The following is a 12,680-nucleotide window of genomic DNA, read 5'->3' as shown; positions in this document are numbered from 1 at the left end:
ACATGTAGATTTCCTCCTGGATGTCTTCTTACTCGTCTTTGTCCTTCAGTTCATACGGTGTGACCATATTTAGAAGATAGAGCACTTCCGTCGGGGGATCAGATGATTCATTTATTTGAGAAAAACAAAATTTCAACAAGAGAGCATTAAAATTAACACAACACTATAGTCTCTTGCATGGCCAAAAGAACTCCAAAGTTAATAATTGCTCAAAAAACCCACCTGATACTCAAAGTTCCGATTTTGATTTCTGATGTGGTGCTTGGCGTTCTCGGAGTTAATTAGATCCACCCGCAAGCTCTGGTATTTCTTTTCCATATGTTCCCGCTTTAACTTGCACCGGCCGCCACACTCGGCCGAACAAGCCACACCACCCACATCCTTCTCCTCCGTCAGCTTTCGGTGTTTTCGTTCGTTCTGCAGCTGGGATTCCAACGACTGACGGTACCGCCGTTCATCTCGCTGCCGTCAAAAATTTTCATAAAACACGCAATTTCTTTTACCAGACGTCAGAAGCGAGAAGATAACAACAGTAAGATAGGAGATTCGGAATGATAAAACCGCCAAAACTGACGTTTGTCTTGACAGCGACGCTTTACAGTTTTTTTTACCGACTTCGGTGTTTTTTTTATCGAATAAATTTTTTTTTTATATTATTCTTACCGGAATTCGGTAAGTGGGTTTAGTGGTAGTTCTCTTGGCCGTACATCTGCAATACGCCGGACCACGAGGAGGTGGAACTACCAGCCCAGAGCCTTTTTTTATTAGTTGTTAACCCAGCTGGTATCCATTTTACGAATTGTATTCCAAGGCGCGGCGAGCCACCGCGTCCCCCTAGGTTGCTACTCTGGGTCCATGGGTGCAATTGGACGACTCATGATACAATGCTAAGGAAAACTGTACCCCCTACGCCATAAAGTCTTCCTGGGGCCACTGACCGTTGTTCCCACTTCGAACTGTTTGAAACACTTTGCTTCAATAGTGGGAGGTCAATTCGCGCTAGTGCGCTCAAAGGCAATACTCGTTTACTAATCCTCTGTCAGCAATACCTCATTCTAACACAACTCGATGCGCAACCCCTCCTCTGACGAGTTAGGACCCGACATCTTATCGTGTGAATGAGGTCCTCATGTAGCGCAACTACAAGCTTTGTGGATCTAGTCCAGGAAGTCCAGAAACACAAAGCGAGTTGTCGACGACACTTTTTCTGTTCGAACACGCGGGTCAGGAGGGGTATGCCTCCTAAGCCACGTGTAGGACTCAGACTCCCCCGAACTCACAAGTAGTGTTGACTTAAGTCACCACTCAGCGCAAATATTCGATCTTCAAGTCGGACGCTTGACTCACCCGAAGCGCAGATCGAGCTGTAGACCACCCTCATCAGGTCGCACTCGCGGTTCGGGCGCATCAATTCCCAAAACGCGTGTTGAACCCTGACACCTCCGGCTTAAACTGTGCCTCTCTGACACTGACGTGTAAAACACGTCCCTAAGTGATCGGCTCTCCATTGGCCACCACTTTACGCATCTACTCGTTTCGCGAGTCGGGTCTTTACCCACCGAAGCGCAGAACGAGTTGGCGATCGCTCTCCCTCCGGTCACGTCCGCATTTCAGGGCCATGGACCCCCGAACTCGTGTTGGACCGTCACCCTCACACCCGAGTACTGGTACCTAAGTACCCGGTTGCACCACTTCTTCCGCGCGGGCTTGGCAGACCCGTCGACGGCCTCTAGTGGGTTTAGTGATAGTTCTCTTGGCCGTACATCTGCAATGCGCCGGACTTGCAGACACGGACCACGAGGAGGTGGAACTACCAGCCCAGAGCAGAGCCACCAGCCTGGGGGAAGGAAATTGCACAGGTCCCAAAAATGACTCTTTTTGGACATGGTCAGATTCCAAAACATAATAATAAGGTAAAAATTCCCATCTATCTTAAATAATATCAAATTATGAATAAATTTTGTTTGTTTTATTTTTAATTGATGAAACCATCATAGCATTTACCTTTTTTGCCCAGTGAATCTCGGAAACGTAAAATTTCCAGATGAAACGAAAAACAAATTCATCTTTTTCGTACACACAAAACTTTCGAGGCTCCACTTAGCAAAAATGAGCTGTTACTTTCCGTTAGCAAAAAAAATTTTTTACTGTTGAGTTAGCACTTTCTGATTTCGTCTTGCGTTTTGCTCAATTTGAGTAAAAATAACCCATTTGCTACTGCATTTAGTATTTCCAGTAGTATGGACTCGAACTTTTAGTTAGTACACGAACCGCGTTTCGTTTTGACAGGAGTTTGTTTTTTTTTCGGGCGGTCGCGATTTCAAAACGTTTACGCGGATCGCTTGCGTTTTCGGAACATTTGCATTCCGTTTTCACCTGGTGGTTCCTTCATCAAATGAAACGGACGGCTTCTGTGCTGAATGGTGGTTTTAGGTGTTCCCGAGGAATTATATTTCCCGAGTATTGTTTGACCTTGCTGCTCCGGAGCTGCTGCTGTCTATCGTTGCCGCCCCCGACTCCACTTGCCCATCTGGCTTGACCACCCCCAAGGCCACTCGTCCGTGGCCTTAGAGGAAGAAGCGGAACGGCCTATAAGATTTCCAAGGCAAAAAACTGTAGGGTTTCCGCAAATCAACCAGCTTCTTAAGATTATTCAATCTGGATGGTCACACCGTAGGTCAAGCACCCTTTTCTTCCCCATCTGGTTGGTAGAAACCTGTTTGGAATGGCTGCACCGACAAAACAAAACCCTTAATTAATTAAGTGCAAAGTGGGCTGCAGATTATCCGGAAAATAGGGAAGAAGCCGTTCTGGATTCGTGTTGCATTCCGTGCGTAAAGGGCTTGTTACAAAAAACATATTTCTGTTTATTTTATTTGATGTTTCCTTTGTTTTCAGGTCATCTTTTTTTCTGCCCCTGCTAGTGGATATCTGTTTAAAAATCACACTTATGTTATGCCGATATCGATTGTCATTTGGCCCCACTGTCTCTCTGATCCAGATTCAGACCGCTTTCAGTCTGCCGGGGGGGCATAAAAATGACAGTTTTCGTTGCGTCGCTAGAGGTGGAAAATCGTTGCCGGAAAGACTGTTTCTTCGTGTTTGCCAAAAAAAAAGAGCTCAAGGTTGGTAAGTTCTTTTAAATTAATATAAATCGCTCATCAGTATTATGCCTTTCGCATCAGCAGTTTCGAAATCTACTTTGAATTTGAATTTGAAAGAATTTTTTCCATTTCAGATTTTCAAAATTCATACATCTTTTGGAAGAGCTACTAATGATATGCGGGCAAACATTGTACATCGTAATGGAATCATGTGGATATCAGCCGGTGCATGTCTCAAGCACCGAGGAAATTATGGAGAGAGATTCGTTTTTGGTAGCATAAGGAGAAAAAGGTTAGTTGACATTTTTTTAAGTAAACTTCCTAACAGACTCTAAGGGCCAAAGAGTGTATGAGTGCAAAACTGCTCTATCAAAATTTAATAATGTTCAACGATTTTTTAAATGTTATTAAAAATTATGTGAAAATCTGATTTGCTTAGTAATACATACTTTCATGCTTTTTTGATCGATCAAAAACTACCACTTTGCGAAAAATATATGGAAAATAACAACACAAAAAACTTGAAAGCGTGCTTTTTCGAAAAAAAAATTTTTGCACCTTTACCATCATGATGTGGTAAATTGAAAATAAATTTCCGACTTTTTAATCATTCAAACTCGGAATACGTTCTTCCCCACTGAACGTTTTCAAGTATTAAGGTAAATTTTTGTCAGCTCTCATTTAAGATTAATTTTGTTTTAAATAAATTCATTGCAAAAAATATCGTTACATAAATCCTTACATGATGAACGTAATCATTTTTTATACAGATTCATAATTAGGCTTCAATAAAACGAAATTTCTACTTAACATTGAAATATATTGCTTTCGGTTTTCTTCTGTCTGTTTTGTCTCTTGATTTGTCTACAGATATTAATAATCGAGTTAAAATTTTAGGCGTCAACCATATTTGATAGAACCGGGAAATAAAAATACTTATATAAAATGTAAGAATCAAAATCTGAATTCTTATACAATTCTATACATGAAACAAAATCTTAACAGACTACTAATTTTTGGCTTTCTTAATAATAGCCCAAAAGCTTAATACCATTCGAAACTCCCTATAGTTTTTTAGGTATTTTCTTTTTATTGGATGATTCATCCCACCCCTTAAAAAGAATCTAAAATATTGTTCTTCAATGTGACTTAATCTGTCCAGCATTATTAACAATTTATGTTATTTTTTTTCCAATTCTCAGATTCCGGAAGACGCGATTCATGGATGGCTCATATATCAATATTTTCGGTATCCATGGAACGCCTTCATGTTTCGGAAAACACCAGCGGGATTATGCATCCTTCAGACGGTTGCGTTGTTGTGGTTGCTGTAGATCAAGGACAACGCCTTGTAATTACCCCTCACCTAAGCGGGTGTTCCAAATTGTGCATTAATTGAGTATACTTTACTTTTTAAAGTGTAAAATAAAATGAAATAAATCCAAAATGCATTAAACATATTCATTTCTAAATAGAATCACAACGGATAATTCAAAATTTTGAATTAACTAAAATTCTAGTAATTTTTGGGGCAAAAATATTTTTGCTAAAATTTTAGCAAACAAAGATTTCATTTACTGAAAAATTAGTAAAAACTTAGTCCGGACACTTTTGACTATTTTGCTAAAATTTTAGTAATTTTTTTTTTGCTAATTTCATTGCTAACTTTTTAGCTGGTCAAATTTGAGCAAAATTTTGCTAAATTCCGGCCTCAGAAATTTTGTGTGTAGGTGAATGAAAAAAGGTTAAACTTACCTCGAAAGATGTGTGAAAGAATCACCTCTACTTCTCGGTAAATTTTACATTTTTTTATTTTACGTGCATCTTTTAAACATCTTTCAAATGTCGGAAACAAACAAAAGAAAGGGTTGCCGATTACCGAGGTGTTTGATGATTTTTTCATTGTCGCTGGTTGGCAAGGATGCCAACCACCAGTGTGAAAAGTTCGGATTTCAACTGCATTGACAATAAACGACGTTTCAAATTCCTGCGGATGCCGTTCGGATCAATAAAAGCATCGGAAATTGGCAACGTGTCCGAATAATTGAAAGACCGATCAATACGACCCAAGTGTTAGATTGTATTCACTTGAGAGGGTACGAATGATTTAAAATAAATTTCGATTAATTCCATTAAATTTCTCTCAAATCGATTTTTTTTTTTTTTTTTTTTGTTTCGATTATAGTCGTTTTACCATATTTATGGCATTCGCGACTTTATCAACGTTACAGTTGGCGGATCGTTATTGAAAAACTTATCCGGTACAACTGTGTTCGATGTTTACTCTTGGGCTCGAACTCGCGGACATCGGCTCAGGAGACAACAGACTTGCCAACTGAGCTATATCACAAGCCCCACTCAAATCGATGGTTTTCGCTCTGTGGCCGGGAGAGGCTGTCACGAGCGCAGACATCCCTTTCTAAGAACGTTTCAGGGCGCAACCTAAAGGGTAATTTTTCTAACGATTGATCCAAACGAAAGAGTTTCAACAGGTTTGGAAAATACAAGTTCAAGCAGTGCAGCGACCAAAGAGCTCTAACGACCTATCTACATTTCCAAATAAATGTTTTATTTTAACTTTCATATAATTACACTACACCGTCATTAAAACATTGTTTATAATAGAAACAACAAAACTCTTACAAATATTAAATCGACTTAAAAAAAGATAACCAGGTAGGTCCCGGAAATTATCAACAGACGAAGATAAGATTTCGTAAACTACTGGTTAAAGGTGCTTGTTTAGGTATCGTGCTAAGGAGGGTTCTAAGTTACTGTGGAACAAATGAGAGTTATGTTGACCACAAAGACAAATCATAGAAAGCAGGTATATGGCAGTAATTGAAACCTTGTAGAAGTAACTTGGAAATGTACTAACAGAATCTACAGAAATCCGTAATGAATAAATAAGTTCCAATCAATGAAAGCGGACTCATCCCTGGAATGGATTATTTAAAGTGGGTAAACATAACTACCAACTGCAAAAAGTTCAGATCTAATCAGTAAAATCACTTCAATCCAGTAATACAACACAATATGGTGTCCAACAAACACCTGATATCCTTGGTTGTGTTTTTGGTGTACTACCCATCGAAAATTCTTGGATTTTTTCCATTTTCTTACGATGTCCAAAGTCGAAGATTCCGGTCATCTAAATGCCAGAAAGTGTATTCATGGGCTGTTGGCATATTATTTATCATTGTTTACCCATTTCCCCTGTATTCTGTGGGATCCAGCATAGCCTACAAAGAGGTCGTGCTGACTAAGAAAATTGTGATCTTGGAAATGGAACTGACTTATTTGGTTATTGCGGCGACGTACATCAAACTTTTGAGTAATTTGCAACACTACGAGAATTCCGTAAACCTGTGCTCGGAACTATTTTTCAACTTTTTTCAAAACTGCTACAACCGATTAGATCGAGAAGTTTTGTTTGAGTACGTTGTCAATTCAGTGTTGGTTTGCCTGCTTCTATTACTTTTCGATTACGTGTATTACGTTCCTGTAACATTCGACCGGTTGGATTATCTGGGAATACTTTTCTGGGGGATGTATGCAATTTCCGTTTTTCATGTCATTTTCATTACTGCTCTGATTTCGGGAAGCTTAATAGTAACAACTTTAATGTATGAAGAAACGAAAATGCGAGTTAAGTACGCCATCTCCAAAATAATCGCCATGGATCTCAATGAAAAGTACTGGAATCAACGTCCTGCGAACAAATCATATCGCTGTCGGACGGTTGCCCACGAACTCTCCTGGCTATGCAGTCAGCATCGAATGTTAGCAAAACTGGGAGAAAAATTCAGAAACCTGTTTGATCTACCGTTCGTTTTAATCACTTTTTTACAATTCATCGTAGTGCTTTCTGAAACGTTCTATTGCTACACGGGAATCATGCATGCCATAAGGGAAGGCTCCTCACCGGATTACACTCACTACTTGTTGTCGCTGCTTTCGGCATCGGTACTGGCACTTCAATTCTATTACGTTTCTTCTTTTGGATATAACCTCACAAAAAAGGTTCGGAAGATTTCCCGGCAAACATGAGTCGTATTGTTTCTTGTGATCGCTTACCTATTTCAGGCAAAAAGTGTCAGCTTAGAGCTGCATGAGTTTTTCCAAATGGAAGTGGATGAGTTGCTGGATGTTATTGTGAATATTTGTCAAATCAAATTCTCATTTCCTAATTTCAATGAATTTTTAAATTTTAGATTGAATTTTTCTCCCTCGAGCTGTCCCATCAAGACTATTCAGTTCATATTTTTGGTCTTTTTACATTAGATAGGAAATTCGCCTTTGGAGTAAGTAGACAGTGTTTTAAACGAGACAACTTCAAGCTTTATTGTATTTCCCATTTTGTTTCGTTTAAGGTGGCTGGAGTGATAGCAACGTATCTGATCATAATGGTGCAGTTCGAACTTGCCGAAGCATGAACTCTTTGATAGAGACGGTGATGTGAAATCTTGACTCTACTGTAGATTTCCTGCAATGAAGTTAATCGACCAGACTTTACTATGAGCTTTAGGAAACAGCTTATCGTAAAACAGAAAACAAAATTGGCGTCAGTCATTCTGGCGAATAATGTATTTCCAAAATAATTCAAAGCTAATTCAAGCCATTATTCAGTTAATTGAAATTGAACCATTAGAATCAAATAGTTGGTTATTGTAGCAACCATCTGGAATATAAGAAGAATGTTAAAAAACTACGTAGTATTTCTCCATAGCACTCACCGAGTATATCAAAGTGAAGTCAACCTTAAACATTCCGAAGTTTTCTATGCTGTAGGTATCATGAAGAAGCTCCATTGAAAACATATTAATCTACAACAGGGTAAAAATATCGAATTAAAATTATAATTTCCTCCTCAAACTTGAATACCGTTCGATCAACGCGCTCCTCGACGTCGGCCTTGAAGAATTTGTTCAAAACGAGCCCAGTCTTCTCGGCGCGCTTGGTCAGCAAGCCAGCCGCCGATACCAGACAGTAAAACTGGAATGCCTCGAATACAGCACACCCACTTGCGCTTGTGTAGGTTGAGAGGGTTGGTGAAACGTTACTGCGAAGATCCGTTACCAGGGTTGTGTAGGTGTAGAAAATCTGTGTTGAAAGAAATAATTCTGTTATCAATGTGTAGATAATACGGAAACAAACCCCGAAGATTATAATCAGGAAATACCACATGATCACGAGTAAAAGAGAACTGTCCACAAGCTTTACGATTTCTTTGGATACCGTTGTAACGTCTCGGTGAAGATGAGCTAATCTGTCCAGTTCCGATGCCACCTTCATGCAGATTCGATGTTTCTTAGCTTGATGAGTGTCCCAGTAGCTTTGGTCTTCGTCGAAGTCGCACAGCTGTTGAACCGCACTACTTATCTGCAGGTTGATCATCCGATATAGGTGGGCCACGAACAAACACAACCCAACGAATTCATCCGTGAATAATGCGAACGACCACATGAAGGTAAAGTTTAACGACGACATATATTTTCCCCAAACAACCGTATTGTTCATATAGAAAGTAGTACAAATCATCAGTTTCAAAGTACTATCAAATATTAATTTTTTGAGGTAAGTTTGCAAAAGCTTGGAATCCGTTTGGACTTTATTGCGTTTGTTGATAACTTCTGCTAAAAATAGAAGTACATTCAATAGATCCTTTAATCGATTACGATTCCATATTGCCATCGTTATCGTAACCACGTAGAAAATGTAATTCAGCATAAACTGCAATCTCATGAAAACGTTATTGAGTGACGAACCAGTATGGGTAATAGTAAAACTCAAGTCAATGTAAATGTACAACATTCCGGTACCGTACACCACCAGTAGTGTAATAGACCAGCAAACGGCGATTGGACTGTTTTGAAAACGATTGACGCGGGGATTGAACTGCAACGGAAACATGCCGTAAAGTTTGACCATAACGTCGGTCACCCGAAACAGATTCAACATCCACTTGCGTTGGTTCATGGTTGCTTTTGGTTGAAATTATCCTACTAGAATAGCCCTTGGATGGCGGATTTGGGGTAACTCCGACAAAGCTCATCAGCTAATAGAATATTTCTTGTTTGGTGATAAAATATTCATCTGTTGAAGTGCATCACGTGTTTTCGCAACAGAGCCGGACAGCATCGAATGAGAGTGACACGATTGTTGATTAGTTATGTAATGCAGGTCACACTTAATCAAAACGCTGCCTGTATCGTATTCTATAGAGAATAAAAGTTCTCAGACTTTGTCTGTTTCCCACTCGTATTCTTTGTTGGAGTCTTGGAGAATCAATCTCGGCCAACTGGGCGTATAACCAGGCCTTAACCTCTCTTAAGCAACACTGAAATTCTATAGACTTCTTTAGATTTCAGCAAATGACGTTATTTTATAAAGTATTTGTTGTTGCAAAGTAAGGCGTATTTCAATAGGAACTATAAGGAAAATATTCTTTAGAATAAGGATTTCGATTAGGATTAGATTAGGAAATATTCTTTAAGACAGCTACCAAACCAATATACTTTCTTCGGCGCAGAACGCCAGTTTGCTTTTCGCTGCTTACATTTTTTGGGTCTTCTTACGGTTTAATGTTTAATTATCCTTGGACACAACCTGAATGTTGTTAGCGGCATACCACTCCATGGCCTTTTTTCATAATGGCAGGATGCCAAATCCGGCCAAAACTGCACAGACAAGTCAAGTTTCTTCAGGAAAGGCAGTAAACGCTTTTGAAGACACTCTTTTACGTAAATTTCCTGGTTGACGGTGCCGGTTGCAACGAAAAAGTCGCTTTAGAAGCCTCAGGTACAGTGCTGTGTTGAGGGGTGTTCAGGGTTTTTTATATGAATGATAAGAAAAAATACGGCGAAATGACCAATTTTTGATCCGAACACCCTGTAGGTCTGACAAAATAAGTAAAAGCATTGAATTTCCAAGGTTTGTAGAAGCATTATTATTACTTTTACACAGTAAAAGTCAGTCAGTCAGTCGACAATCGAGTTTAATTTTTTATCTAAATTCTGGTTTTTAATCATCTAAACTTTTTGAGTAAGGCAGGAAACCTTTCTACTTGGTTCTTAATTTTTTGTATAGAATTGATTCCTAATAGAGGTCACACCCTTTACAGGGGCTCATTTTGCTTATGAAAAATCACATCATTCATGTTGATGCTCTTGTCTGTAAATAAACTGACAGTACAATCATTTTTATTGTTTAGTCAATGCATAAGCGAGCAGAACTATCAAAACGATTGAAAAATTACCAAAATTGAATAGCCTAATCAAATCTTATGTAATCCTTCAACGGAATCACATCTCCAACTATGTTCTCCAATAATAAGCTGCTGGCATTAATAAAAATTTGCATATGTTTGCCAGCCAAAATTTTCGGGCTTCTTCCCTTCTCTTACAATTCCGACAATCAACGTTTCGAATTGAAAACTTGCAACAGAGTGATATTCTGGATTCAGAGTTTGAGCTGGATGTTCATGTTCCCCATTCCGATGTATCTGCTGGCCGTAAAAAGCGCATACTATCGAACCCTGTTGGCGAGTTTGCTCGGAGTATTTGAGATGGTGCTCGTCTACATGGCTGTGGTGACTTCACGTTTAAAGCATTTTTTCCATTTGGATCAATACCTCGAATCAGTAAACATTTGCTCCAAGATGAGCAACAAATTCATTCATAAACCTTTCTCTAAGGAGTATCAATCCGTCCTTCAACACTTTGTTATAAATTCAGTACTCATAAGTGGAATTATAATACTTTCTCACTACCTCTATTATATTTTTTCTAATCTTGGCGGGTTTAGTAATGTGTGGATTTTTTACACAAGTTTATTTTTCCTATATTTCTTCAATATATTTTTCCTTATTTCTCTCATTTCTGGGTCAATTATAATTATCACCCTAATATACAACGATATAAACGAACGAGTGAAAAATGCCATCTCTCGAATCATTGCTCTGGACTTCGATGAAGACTATTGGAATCGGAATCCTATCAGCAAATCGAAACTGTGCCTTTCCGTGTCGAAGGAAATCGCTCGCCTGAGCTACCAGCATCGAATGCTAACACGTGTGGTTGAGAAGATCACCAAGATCTTCGATTTACCACTGGCTTTAATAATGTTGATACTGTTTGTTGACATCATATCCGGAGTTTACGTATGCTACACCGGGATAGTCCACGAAATAAGACGAGGTATCATCCCCGACTACACCAACTATGGACTGTCGTTGCTTTCAGCTTCAACACTGGCACTGCAGTTGTACTTTATCACTTCCGTTGGGAACAACATGGCTGTTACGGTTCTAATATTTTTATTAAAAAACTGTTACATTTATTCTAATTCTAAACTTTTTTCAGGCTAAAAGTGTCGGGTCAGCCCTTAACGAATTTTTCTTGACCGAAGTTGACGAGGAGCTGGATATTATGGTGATCTCTAAGAACTTACATTCCTGTTTTGCTTATGTTCACCAATTTTATATCAATTTTAGATAGAATTTTTCACTCTGGAAGTTTCACACCAAAATTATCTGATTAGCATATATGGATTATTTTCGTTAGATCGCCGCTTCATGTTTGGTGTAGGTATAGTTTTTAATTTTAAAAAAATAGGGAATCTGGTTCAAATTTCAAACTATTCCTCATTCCATTGCTTACTTTTTATATATTAAACTTTTAGGTTGCTGGAGTTATAACAACTTATTTGGTCATATTGGTACAATTCGAGCTTACTCAATATTGAGCGCAAGTTAAATTTGAATAAATCTTTTTCGCATTTATCTTCAAATAAATTGTCTTTGTTCAAATAATGCGTAAAATGCCCCTTTAACCGATTCATATTTACACCCAAAATTAAGCCTTTACTCCAATCAATTCTGTCTAGCGTATCCGACCAGCCTTCACCACCTTCTGGATACTGGGTTCGTCATAGAGCCGTAGAGAACAACCGGTCTAATGAGCATCATGTACAGGTTACACTTCGTGCGAGGCCTAAGTCTTTCCGACCGCAGTTGCTTATGGAGTCCATAGTAGGCACGACTTCCGCTGATCATTCGCCGCCGGATCTCACGGCTGGTTTCATTGTCTGCGGTCTCCAGTGAGCCGCCCAGACAACCAGAAGTCGTATTTTATTTTACAGATTACATCGTTATTTATTTTATTTTATTTATTTACATAGTATTCCGTCTCACGACATAACTTGACGAACATAATTCCTAAAATTCACTCGGTTCATAGCAACCGTTCTCCAATTTCTCGGGCACCCCACGTTCGCCAGATCACGCTCTACTTGGTCTAACCACCTCGCTCGTTGCGCCCCCGCTTGCGCCCCGTCTTGTTCCTACCGGATTCGTAGCGAACACCTGTTTTGCAGGACAGTCGTCCGACATTCTCGCAACATGTCCTGTCCAGCGTATCCGGCCAGCTTTCACCACCTTCTGGATACTGGGTTCGCTGTAGAGCCGTTGAGCCCCCTGCGTAATTCGAATGTACTCTTCAATTCACCCGATATCCGCACACAGCACTGCGTTCCGTTCATCGTCGTCTTCATCAGTCTGGTCAGCTTCCCGGAAAA

At 39.3% G+C, this 12,680-nt stretch overlaps 1 protein-coding gene and 1 long non-coding RNA gene across 2 annotated transcripts; one reads left to right on the top strand and one right to left on the bottom strand.

Annotated features, from left to right (window-relative positions):
• The first annotated feature begins 2,285 nt into the window (after positions 1 to 2,285).
• Positions 2,286 to 4,477, top strand: LOC129750594 (uncharacterized). Its single transcript, XR_008738428.1, has 4 exons — positions 2,286 to 2,830; positions 2,899 to 3,125; positions 3,239 to 3,396; positions 4,307 to 4,477. It is a non-coding gene; the product is annotated as an uncharacterized LOC129750594 (long non-coding RNA).
• A 3,010-nt stretch (positions 4,478 to 7,487) lies between these two features.
• LOC129754024 (putative gustatory receptor 28b) lies at positions 7,488 to 9,083 on the bottom strand. Its single transcript, XM_055749879.1, has 4 exons — positions 8,262 to 9,083; positions 7,989 to 8,207; positions 7,841 to 7,930; positions 7,488 to 7,785 (listed from the first exon to the last, which is right to left on the bottom strand). Exons 1-4 carry the CDS (start codon positions 9,081 to 9,083, stop codon positions 7,726 to 7,728), a joined length of 1,191 nt encoding a protein of 396 aa, XP_055605854.1. The 3' UTR covers positions 7,488 to 7,725.
• Positions 9,084 to 12,680: the final 3,597 nt, after the last annotated feature.

The sequence above is a fragment of the Uranotaenia lowii genome, chromosome 3, assembly GCF_029784155.1.
Source record: "Uranotaenia lowii strain MFRU-FL chromosome 3, ASM2978415v1, whole genome shotgun sequence".
In the NCBI taxonomy this organism is placed as follows: Eukaryota; Metazoa; Arthropoda; class Insecta; order Diptera; family Culicidae; genus Uranotaenia; species Uranotaenia lowii.
Note: the sequence above shows the minus strand (reverse complement) of the source record. Positions and strands in the feature narration are given on the sequence as shown.